This window comes from Abrus precatorius, unplaced genomic scaffold (assembly GCF_003935025.1).
Source record: "Abrus precatorius isolate BTA unplaced genomic scaffold, Abrus_2018 Scaffold8, whole genome shotgun sequence".
NCBI lineage: Eukaryota > Viridiplantae > Streptophyta > Magnoliopsida > Fabales > Fabaceae > Abrus > Abrus precatorius.
The window spans coordinates 6,202,291-6,214,809 of NW_020874428.1; the positions used below are offsets into that span (position 1 = coordinate 6,202,291).

The 12,519-nt window shown below is 29.6% G+C and overlaps 1 protein-coding gene across 1 annotated transcript; it reads right to left on the bottom strand.

Moving 5' to 3' along the window:
* Window positions 1-6,942: 6,942 nt before the first annotated feature.
* Window positions 6,943-10,521, bottom strand: LOC113874142 (patatin-like protein 2). Its single transcript, XM_027512363.1, has 7 exons — window positions 10,381-10,521; window positions 9,770-9,951; window positions 9,476-9,668; window positions 9,059-9,223; window positions 8,282-8,590; window positions 7,993-8,171; window positions 6,943-7,009 (listed from the first exon to the last, which is right to left on the bottom strand). Exons 1-7 carry the CDS (start codon window positions 10,519-10,521, stop codon window positions 6,943-6,945), a joined length of 1,236 nt encoding a protein of 411 aa, XP_027368164.1.
* Window positions 10,522-12,519: the final 1,998 nt, after the last annotated feature.

Consider the following 12,519-nt stretch of genomic DNA (forward strand, 5'->3'; position numbering starts at 1 on the left):
GAATTGAATTAATGATCCCTTAACATGTATTTGTTAATTCTTTTTAGAGTTGTAACAGGTTGGAGTATCCTCTGCACTCTAAATTTATCCTCAATAAAATGTTGATGTTTGAAAAAAATTAAATATTTTTGTAAATTAAACAAAGAAGGTAAGAATTTAGGTAAGTTATAAGGTCAAATAGAAGGAAAAAAAAATTAAAGAACCAAACTAAAATAAAATTAACGACACATAAGCTTTTAACAAAATTTGTGGTTAATTATATATAAAAACATGATTATTATATTTATACGTTGGTTGAAAAGGAGGATATTATTTTATTTTGTTTGACAATTTTATTTATTAATTGTCTTCTAACCTTTTAATATCACAGAACAAATAAAAAAATCTTGTTTAGAGTCATGGATGAGTTTTTTTTGCCAAAATAGGATAAAATTAAAAAAAAAATACCAAAATAAATATGAAACATTTTTCCAATTTAGAATATTTTTTGCTAAGTATCAGTTATGAAAGAGTCGACACTTATTTTTTAATAATAAAAAAGAAAATGTTAGCCTTATATGTTTGAAAACTTAGTTTTTTAATAATAAAAAAAAAGTATCGTCCATCTAAAACTAACACATTATTTTAATAATAAAAATATGTATCGGCTGCATAAAGGCTGCTTGATGGCCTTTTTGGTAACACTTGTCAAGCGGACCAAGCTTCGATGTAGTAATTTGATATCGTCCTCAGGGATTTGTTGATAATAGTAATTTCCTTTCTTGTTGTATATAAAAATCTAAAAAATGTGATGAAATATTGATTTGTTCTAAAATATATAAAAGCAACAATTTGAAATTTAGTAAAAAACCTTATGCGAGAAAAGATTGGATTCAAATATACTTTCTAACTCTTTTATCTTCATTGAATAAATATGATTCCAATTCTATTACTTCCACATTTATTACATTACTTAACTAGATCCCTCAAAATTAAGTCCTAAGGTAATTAATCTTACAACATGATTCCTCTATGTTTTAAGATTTATACCTTACATTAAGAACACAACTTGAACATATGTGGCTAACAACCCCAAGTCTATTCCTAGTACAAGTGATTATTAGGTGTGTGATTCAGTTCGGGTTTTCAAAAGCGTTTTCCAACAGAATTCAAAAGCCAAAGATCATAAACCGGGTGATCAAGTCGAATTAAGCATGAAGAATAGAATCACACTCAAGTAAATAAACTGAAAATCATATAAACTCACGAAGTAATTGAGTTAGGAGTTATATTGAATCTAATCCAAAAGAAATTAGTCACTCATAGTGAGGGCCATATCAAGATGCAGACAGAAATTACAATGAAAAAAAGTGAAGATGTGATTCCCGTTTTGAAGCAATCCTCCCTACGTCTTTCGTTGCTCCGTTCTTCCTTTTTTTCTTTCTCCCCAAAAGTCCCTTCTTCTCTGATCTATTATGCTCTTATCCCCTTTTTACTTCCTAGACCTTTTTTTTTATAGGTGGTCTTCAAAACAAAGAGAATTCGAACAGATTTTAACTCCACGGCTATAGCTATGGATTCACCGCTGTAGTTGTAGCTTTGGCTTGCATTAATTTTCTCACGGCTATAACTACAGATTCACAGCTTTAGCTGTAACTCTCTGGAATCCTCTTTTTATTGCACACTTTCAAGGCTGTAGTTGTGACTTTGGAGCTGTAGCCCTGAATTTCAGACTTCACCAAATTCTGCACAAAAGAGAGATGTTTTAAAAGAAAACACTACTACTCTTGTGACTTCTTTAATTAGATTAATTCATCCAATTAAGAGTTAAATATACCCAGAATTATTTACATTTCAACCAAAAAATGTGCCAAATTAATGATAGAATATGAATTTCTAGCACTTAACACTGACACACAACACACCTTTTTTCTCGCCACCATCTTTCGTTCATTCCTTTTTAGTTTCAGTAGGCATTTGTAAGATAGTTTCTTTTACATGGCCTGACAACCAAAGCGATCCACCACACGAGTACTATTCTATTGTTGGGGTTACCTTGAAGTATCTTTGCATTGCATTGAGTGAAAAATTCACTAACCTTCACCAACTAAACCAACGTGACTACAGGCAAAAAGAATTCCACATATTACTTGACTTGTAGTCTTAGCAGCTGCCACATATTCTGCTTCTATTGTTGATTGTACAACTTTACTTGCTTATTCAAAGCCCACGAGATTATTCTTGATCCTAGTGAAAAGGAATAACCAAATATGTTCTTCGTGTCATCGATCGATCCTACTCAGTCACTGTCGGTGTAGCCAAGTAGCTTTGAGTTGCTCATAGTTTGGTACCATATACCATACTCCATTGTGTCTTGTAGATATCTTAGGATTCTTTTTGTTGTTCTGAAGTGAATTTGGCTTGGACTTTGCATGAATCTTGAAAAAATACTTGCAATATACATTATGTGTGGTTATGAGATATAGTAAGCTCTCAATCAAACTTTTATAACGTAATGCATGAGCTTTTGGTGCTCTATCATTTTTTTTCAAATTCTCATTTGTAACTAATGGAGTGCCAACAGTCATACATCCATTTATCTTAAATTTTTTAAGTAGCACTTCAATATATTTCTTTTGTGAGATAAATATTCCCTCTTTCTTTTGTTTTACCTCTATTTCAAGGAAGTAGTTCATCAAGCCAAGGTCAGTCATTTCAAAGGTCTTCATCATATCTTTTTTGAACTTAGCTATCATTTCAACATTGTTCTCTGTGCAGATAATAGCATTTACATACAAGGAGACTATGAGTATGTCATACTAAGCTTGGATCTTAGTGTATAAAATTACCTCTCTTTTGCTCCTCCTGAATCCTTGATCTGTAAAGTATTGATCGATTTTGTTGTACCATACTCGTGGAGCTTGCTTCAATCCATATAGGGCTTTTTCAGTCTAAGTATTTTGCCTTCATTACCTTTGTTGACGAAACCTTGTGGTTGCTCCATATAAATCTCTTCTTGAAGAATGTCATTGAGAAAGGCAAATTTTACATCAAGTTGATAAATTGTGCAGTAAGAGTAATTAGAGTTCTTATAGTATCTAGGCGAGCAACTAGAGCAAATATTTCATTTTAATCAACTTCAAGTTGTTGTAAGTATCATTTAGCTACTAGTCTTGCCTTATACTTTTGTATGGTGCCATCGAGATTAAGCTTGGTCTTATAGACTCATTTTACCCTAATGATATCTTTATCTATAGGGCAATCTACTAGCGCCCATGTGTTATTTTTTTCAATCATTTTTATCTCTTCTTCCATTGCCTTGACTCATACTTCTTGTTTTGATGCTGCTTCAAAACTCTCAGATTTAGTTATGGCCAGGTTACAGATCTCATATATATCCACTAAAGATTTAACTCATCTTGGAGTAGACTCTGGTGAGGAAATTTGTTGTTGTAGAGATAAAAATCTCTCAACTAAGACTTCTTCAATTTCTTAAGGTTGCGACATTGGTATAGAAATATTTTTCTAAATCTTTTTATCTTTCCAATTCCAAGTAGCATTTTCATCAACTTCAATATCTCGACTAATGGTGAGCTTTTTGATTTGCAAGTTGTAGACTCGATATCCTTTTGACTGTGTGCTATACCCCAAGAAGATACTTTGTACAGTTTTGCCTTCTAGTTTGTGTTTCTTCTCTTCTAGAATGTGTATGTAGCAAATTGATCCAAAAAACCTTAGATATTTTGTTGATGGTTTTTTCCCACTCCAAGCTTCAATTGGGGTTTTATTTTAGACAGCTTTAGTTAGGCATCCATTAAGTATGTAGACAGCAGTATAAGCTGCTTTAACCTAGAAGATATTTAGTAATTATATCTCCTTCAGCATAAATCTAGCCATCTCCATTACTGTGAGATTTTTCTTCTCAGTTACTCTATTTTATTGTGGAGTATATGCGACAGTAAGTTGTCATTGAATGCCTTCATCCTCACAGAATTTATTAAACTCTTGAGAGGTATACACTTTGCCACGATCACTTCTTAATACTTTTACCTGCTTACCACTTTGTTTCTCGACAAGGGCCTTAAACTTTTTGAACATTCCATAGACTTCTGATTTTGCTTTGATGAAGTAGACCCAAGTTATTTTAGAAAATCATCGATGAAAAGGATAAAATACCTATTATTATGAAGTGATGGTGTCGACATTGGTCTGCAAATATTTATATGAACAAGCTTTAATAAGTCTTTTTCTCCCCAAGCTTTCTTAATAGAAAACGGTAGTTGATGTTGCTTGCCAAAGAGACATCATTCATAAGCTTCATTATTTTCTTCAAGATATGGGAGATCCTTCATCATATTCTTTTGAAATAACAATTTTAAGACATAAGTATTCAAGTGGCCAAATCTTCGATTCCAAAGTCGTGAAGTATCAACTTCTGCTTTCATAACAATGTTAGCGCCTTGTTGAAAGCTTATTGGAAAACTTTTGTTTCTTTTCTCCATCTTTAATTGGTCAATATCTTACTTTTTTACTGTCATATATCTTACATGTGTCCCCTTTGAAGTAGAGAGAATAACCTTTCTCCATCATTTGGCCAACACTTAAGAGATTTTCCTTGAGGTTGGGAGCTAGTAAAACATCAGTAATAAGTTTCATAACTCTTTATCTCAACTATAATGGTGCCTTTGCCTTTTGACTCAACGATAATACTGCTCCTTATTTGAACTTTCTTTTTGATGGATTCATTGATATACTTAAAGATATTTATATCCTTGGCCATGTGATTGTTACAACCGCTATCCAAGTACCAATTTTCACTCGTTTCAGTGTTGGTATCTTGGGTAGCATAGAAAAGATGTGATTATCGATCATACTCTTCAACAAAATTTGCTTGATATTTATTTTTGTTGCAACAATAGTTTTTCATGTGTCCAAATTTATTGCAATGTTGACATTGTGATTTTCCACAATATCGACATTCTTCTTCAGTATGATTTGTCCTTTTACAGATGTCGTATGAAAGATATTTATCTTGATTATTTCTATAGAAATTTCTAGAATTCTCTTTGTTTATCCATTTTTTTTCTTCATTCATTCCCTTTATTCTAAGATTGTAATTTGAGCTTTTATCAAAAGACATTTTCAATTGAGTCCTTATCACGCCTTTTCAACCTTTGCTCATAAGCTTCAAGAGACCCTGCCAACTATGTCATTGATAGAGTAGATAGATCCTTTATTTGCTCAATAGTAGTCACAATTGGATCATATTTACGGGGAACTTTGATTAATAATTTTTCAACAACTTTTTTGTCAATAATATTTTTTCCGTAAACTCTCATTTGGTTAACTATTTCTTTTATTTTGGAATAATAGTCTTTTATAGTCTCAAACTCTTTCATTTTTAGTAATTCAAACTCTCACTATATAGTTTAGAATTTTATAGCATGTACCTTTTTGCTTCCTTTAAACTCCTTTTGCAGCACAGTCATGCTTCTTTGGCTGTTGTAACATCCATTATTCTTGAAAAAATTGCGTCAGTCACAGCTTGTTATAAAGTAAACAAAGCCTTCAAATTCTTTTGTTTATTTTCTTTTAGTTCTTTTTTTTGAGCTGCAATAAAAGATGATATATTTGTTAAAGTAGTGAATCCTTCTTCCACAACATCCTACAAATCTTGGAAGGTGAAATATATCTTCATTTTTATGCTACAAAATTCATAATTTTCACCATTAAAAATGGAAACAAGAGATGATGGTTAAGTAGTGCTAGTCATGGGTTAAAATTTTTTTGGAAGTGGTTTATTTTAATTTCAGAATAGTATGGTAATATTTCTATGCTCAGTAAATGATCGAATATAGCTCTGATGTCACTGATAGTTTTTAGTGTAGGTGAGATGAGTAAAATAGTTGAAATATGTTAGTGAAAATAGTTGAAAATGATAGTTGAAGAAGTTTGATTAAGACACTCAAGAGATAGAGAATTGATAGTTTATTTACTTCTTAACATTTACAATGTGATAGAATGCCTATTTATAGGCATGCTCCACCATTATGTTTGGGTGGTTCAATATTTTAGAATTATCTCTAGAAGTATTATGAAACTAAAAGATTTACAATATTCTAAAACTATCTCTAAAAGTATTTTAAAACTAAAAGATTCAAATAGTTTTTTCTAAATTGTTCTTAGTATTTTATTTTTAAACTATTCTAAAAATTTGTATCAATTTCTAATAGAAAAAATGTAGAACATTGAACATTAGCCAAACGGCCACATTTGAAATAGAAAATCTACAAGAACAGTGCTAGTAATATAGACATTTGCTTGGAATGCTGTTTTGAAATAAAGTGTGTTGTGTGTCGGCCGCCTATATATATTTTTTGTTATTAAAATAATAAGTGTACACTCTTTTTTTATTATTAAAAAAATAAATATAGATCATATAAAGAATGATATTCTCTTTTTTATTATTAAAAAAATATCAATTTTTTCATAAATGACATTTGTAGTGACGTGACAAAAAATATTTTAGATTGAAAAATATTTTGTATATATTTTATTTGGATAATTTTTTTTTATTTCTACCTTATTTATGACAAAAAAAAAAAACCTGTCATGGGTTGTATTCTATAAAATATAATTTATATTTTAAATATTGATATCTTGATTAATAATATAATTTGATATATGAGAACGGAGTATTCGGCACAAGGATCCATTTCATCCGACTTAATTATGAAACATTAATACTTTAATAAAACATAAATGAAGGCAAAAAACATGGCACAACCTTTATTGATAATAACCGAAGGATTAAACACAAGGGATTTTGTAAACAGTTTTGGGCATGGGAGATGGGAGTGCATAATCGTTGAGTCGTTGCAGTCGCTAGCATAAATATTAATGTTCAAATACAACCACCAAATTATACACCATACATCATATATCTTCTACTTCTAAGTATTACTATAATTTCTTATCAGACTTTCCCAGATTACGAATTTGCTTCTGTTTAGATAGTCTTTTTGCATACCTGCAGCAAGACAGTTAAGTGTGAAACATTGTAATTAAATAAAATAGGATATCATCAGCATAACTTATTTATATTACTCTGTTTATAGCTTAAGTAAATTTAACGATAAATTATTTTTTTAATGATTTTATATTTTCTCAATATATATTTTTAGACTTGTATATAACTTAACACTTTTTTTTTAATAATTTTTACGATGACTTATAACTTAAAGACTACATTCTACACCCTACTATATATGAAATAATTATAATTATTAATTTTATATTTTATAAATAATAAAATTAATAGTTTATTTAAAAATATAAATATTTTTTATTTTTTAAAATGTTACAAGAATCATAAACATTAATTTTTTTTTTAAAAAAAATACAATACACTCTCAAATTTTCGGATAATTTCCTTGATTCTAGTTAACCACGTTATAGCATTTTTAAAAAGCTTACCAATACTTTGTAAAAGAAATTGTAATATATAAAATGCTGACATTAAGTTCTGTTTAATAAGTTGAAATAATATAAAATAGTCTATTTGAAAATACATTGTATAAATAACACTTAATTAAGTGAAAAAGATTGAATTAGTTAGGAAGGATTTCTATCGTTTATATGGTTATAGATTTAAATCATATTTTTAATATGTAAATATTTATTTTAGTTTCTCAAATTATAAATGTTAATCATTTCAGGTAATAATTTCATAAAAATATCATTTTAGTACTTATTTTCGTTTAAAAAATTACTTGTTTTAGTTTTATTTATTTATTATTATTTTATATTAAAAATAATAAAATAAAAGTCATATTTTAAAGTGAGATTTTTTAAATTAAAAATTAAAGTGATTGATAGTTACAATTTGAAATCTAGAATAGATATTTATACTCAATTATTAATATTATAAATACCATATAGTTTTGTATCTATAAAAAATATTAGTTAAAACATCCGTATCATATGTTCTAATTTTTGTATGGACTTCAATACCTCTTCAGGGCTTCCTCGTTTGTTTCATAATAATGGGTTGCAGGTTCGTAAATGCCAGTCTTCAAGTTAACCTTCGAAACTGGTTTCTTTAACAATGATTGCCCAACTTTCACGAGATCTTTCAAATTCTTCTCGGTGGCCACATCTACCGAAGATAAGTCCCCAGTTAATGTGTCGTCCTACATTTTCGAATAAACAATTAAATTAGATAAAACTAATATCATCTAGAATAAAGTTAAGATAACAATTAACACCATTTATATAGTCCATAATGATTATTAACGTGAACCTGGATTCGCAGGTAATTGTTTTCGGAATTGTGTGTTCCGAAAACGGAGGCAAGCTGAAAGTCAACCATGTCAGCACTTGCTTGCATAAAAGCATCAATCAAAGGGGTGCAACCATTCATTGTGGCTACCCAACTCAAAATGCCCCATTGAGCTGCTTCATCTGCAGTGTATCTCACTTCCTGTTTTTGAGCTCCTGTTCCCAACGATATCACCAAAAACTGGTCATATTGTATTGGTTCTACATTTATTTTTGCGCTTGGTCCATCATGATTAATTTGGTTTGTCACTTCCCCTATGGCAACCATGGTCTGCAAGGCCAAAGAGATCACATCTGTATCTGTAATTTATTAATTAATTCGCTAGCTAATGAATTATAGTTTTAAGTGTTGACATTATTAAAGCCATGCAAACTAATTGAGATGTTTTGTTTATATGTTTTAAGATTAATTCTGAACATTTAAAAGTGATATTATTAGAAAATATTTATTGTGCAAAAATTATGGAAACATAATAAATAATTCTTTCTCAAAAAAAGATCACTTTCAGAAAATTTTCTTAGTTAAATATTTTTCTATTTCATACTTCAAATATGCAAGTAAAAGGAACATTAAGTACATTCTTTTAAGTATTTCTCAATAACTGATTTTTGTGTTTCCATCATAATAACTGATTTTTTTTGCTAAAGCTATATATATCTCTCCAACAGGTTAATTAATTACAGCAAATATGTGTGTGACGTGTACAAGTAAAGTTTCTGCAGAGATATTGGCACGTACTGGGTTATTTGCCGCGACCCCTCCATCCACAAGATCGAATTTGCCTATGACTTTTCCAGTGTGATCTTTGGTTTCAAAGTAATGAGGTGGAAGATATGTTGGAGCTGCCGAAGTTGCAATGCATATGTCCGATAGCGAGGCATTCAAATCTGGCCTTTTCTTCAGCTGTGATCTCTCATTTGAAAAACAACTAAATGTAATGTATATATATTATACAGAATACATAATATTGATTTTTTCTCATAACATATTAATAAATAATGATTTTTCTACGATATGTGTAAAAATATATAATAAAAATCAACGAATAATAATTTTGTATATATTAAAAATTTTAATATACAGATTATTATAGTTTATACCTGAATTCACGTTAAAAACCCCGATTAATAATTTAGGAGATCTAGAGAGATGGACCTGGAAAGTGGAAAAGATGGTTGGTTGAAGGCATTTGATGTTAAATGCTGGGATGACAACGTTGGTCAGTGTTTGGTGTAATTTTGTGTCTCCTAGTCTTTCCTTTAGAAGTCTATGCAAATACTTGCCATTATACCGGGGTCCTAATAGAGCTTTGCTGAGCTTCACGATATGTAAGAATAAATTGCAGCATCTAGAAGGGTAACATTATATTGTAAATTAATACTACACCGTTAGTAGATAAATAGAATGATATTGAGAGAGATGTGAGTGTGTGTGTAAACACGTATTTACTTATTTTGTGGGAATATTTTTGAGCCATGCTTAAGGTAGAAATCTTTGATTTCACTGGCTGCAAATAATGGTCGGTTATGCTCATTTGGGGCAGTGAGCATTGCAGCCACTAATCCCCCAGTACTTGTTCCCGCAATCACGTCAAAGTAATCTGCCAATCTTACATGATCACCATCCAACTTCTGCATACACCATGAGTTGACCATATATTTTAAAGGTTTTTTAAAGCTAGACTTCCAATTAGTTGGTGTATTAGTATTGTTGCTATTAGACTATAACTTTTCCTTTTTACTTGTCAATCAAATTAACCATTCATTCAAGTAATGCAATACAGCGTGATTATATTAGGACTAATATTAAAATGATTAAGAAATCAATAAATTTCTAAAAAAGAAATTATAGGAGAAAAAATTAATATAAAAATATTTTTTTGATAATTTGAAAACAACTTATATTTTTCTATTTTTAAAAATTTTTTAGAAACTTTCTCATTTAACTTATATAAACCTTGAATATATAAGTTATTTTTAATTTATAAAAAATATTTCATTATTTTTTAACTCTCCCATAATGCTGATGTTTAAGAATTTCACACGAACTTTAACTCTTACCTGAAGCTCTGTTTCAAGGAAATCTAGTATGATTCCTGGTATGATGCCCCTAATGCCGCCCCCATCAATGCTGAGAACGGTAACTAGGCGTTCATCATCGATTGTTCTTGAAGGTACGAATGCTTCCGTTGTTGCTTCCATCGTGTGATTTGTGGCTACGAGAGATCGAGAAAGGAATGTAACTACTCTAAATATAGCAACATTCTTTAAACCTTCATTCAACAACGTTAATTATTCTGATATTAAGAAATGTCAAGTTTTCGTATGTTAATTTGATGGAGCTCTTGGGGCTATATATAGAGCGAGATCGACCCACAGAATAAATAAATCATTCTGCATTGCTTAATTTTAGCGTGCTAGGTTTAATTTTCAGATACACATTGGAAATATTATTTTCATTTAATTAGTAGATTCTATAGATCGGTATTGGACGAGAATGATCAATGCACCTGCAAGAGGAGATGTGTATTGGAGACGAAATCACTATTATATTGAACCCTATATATTAGGTAAAACAGTAGTTTTTAAAAATGTCCCTTGTTGTCTTCAACCATACAAGTAAGTTAAATTAAAAATTCCCATAATCAAAATAAATAAATACGTATTGAAGCCCTTTATATTTACTTGTTAATCCTGTTTTCTTAATTGAAAGCTTAATTTGATCTAAATTTAATTGTCTTAACATTAGAGTATTTTTTTTTATTACTGTTAAAATTTATTTATGAAATGGTATAATCTATTTTTTTAATTAATATATCTTGATGTTATACACTCAACTGATTAACTAAATTTGCAGTCAAAGAACATTCATTGAGTTTAACATGAATTTCACTCATCTGCATTATACTCACAAGTCTAGACTTACATTCGATTTAAATATAACTCTAAGCACTAACTGTTACCTCTATATGTATCTCTTCAACTTTGATATTTTTGACACACTATTAACTTTATTAGATATGTGATGCATATTGTAGAAGGCATTAAACATACTTCGATTAAGAAAACGCTTATAATATCACGGACAAATTTACTTTTTGACTAATTAACCTTTATTATTCTTAGTATATTATCTCCTTTTCATTGTCCCATGCGTGATATTTCGTCAGCACATCCTCGTTGTCTTCCCATTCCTTCAAAGTTTTAACACATAATCACGCAAGCTATATGTGCAAACTATCACCATCCCAACTCTAAGGAGATGCAAATACATCTTTAAGGAGGTGATTGAATAAAATAAAATCTTATATTTTATATACTATAAGTTTAAGTGAATATAATTTTTTCATACGTATTTTTAAAATACAACGACATTTATTTAAACGACATTTATATATTTTTTTGTTCAAAAGAGTTACAAACATTAAACAGGTAACAAAATATCAAGTAAATTTTTTGAAGCAAATTAAACTTCTTGTTTTCTTTAAAGGAAAGACACGATTTTACGGAACTAAGTACAAACAAGTGAAAAATTAAAACTAAAAAAACTCAAATTTTAAAAATGTCCCATATATATAGAGAGAGTAACGCCAACGTTATCCCATATTTATAAGATAAGCGCATCAATGATTACCTCATCCCAATTATACGTGAGCCATATCTCTCTAAACTATAATTTTAGTATTATAGCTAATCAAAGTGGTAAAAGTAAAACACTATTTTTTTTTCTAATTTTAAAAACACGTGAGAATTTTTTTAAAAGACTAAAAAATGTAAGGTCAGCTACGCAACTTTAAAAACTTATATATATACACACACAATGTCAATAATGAACCTTATGGTAGAATAAAGATGGTTGTTACAATCACATTAAATAATTATCTACTAGTTTTCTTGTATGTTGTGAGGAAGAGTACATTAAACGAATGTAGAACGGTAATTGGTATGTCATTTTCAGTTTTTATTTGAGTTATCGAAGTAATTAATTAATTAATTCCTTAATTCACCTTCCAGACCTATAATAATATTATTATATTTAAGCACAAGGAGGGTCTGAGTTGATGATAGCTACATGCATTAGAATACCCTTCTGGTTGACAGCTTTCATCTCAAGGCACTACGAATAGAATTAATTGGGAGGTTTATGCCAATATCCTCGATAAAAGGGTAATGAATCCTGCATGTTCTTAATGAATCCGA

What these genes read in the sequence shown, in the direction of transcription:
- LOC113874142 (XM_027512363.1), bottom strand. Translation starts at nt 10,521, where the DNA reads ATGGAAGCAACAACGGAAGCATTCGTACCTTCAAGAACAATCGATGAT. An exon ending in TCCTTGAAACAGAGCTTCAG is followed by an intron (nt 9,952 to 10,380) that starts GTAAGAGTTAAA and finishes TGGTGTATGCAG; the next exon opens with AAGTTGGATGGTGATCATGT. An exon ending in AAAATATTCCCACAAAATAA is followed by an intron (nt 9,669 to 9,769) that starts GTAAATACGTGT and finishes TTACCCTTCTAG; the next exon opens with ATGCTGCAATTTATTCTTAC.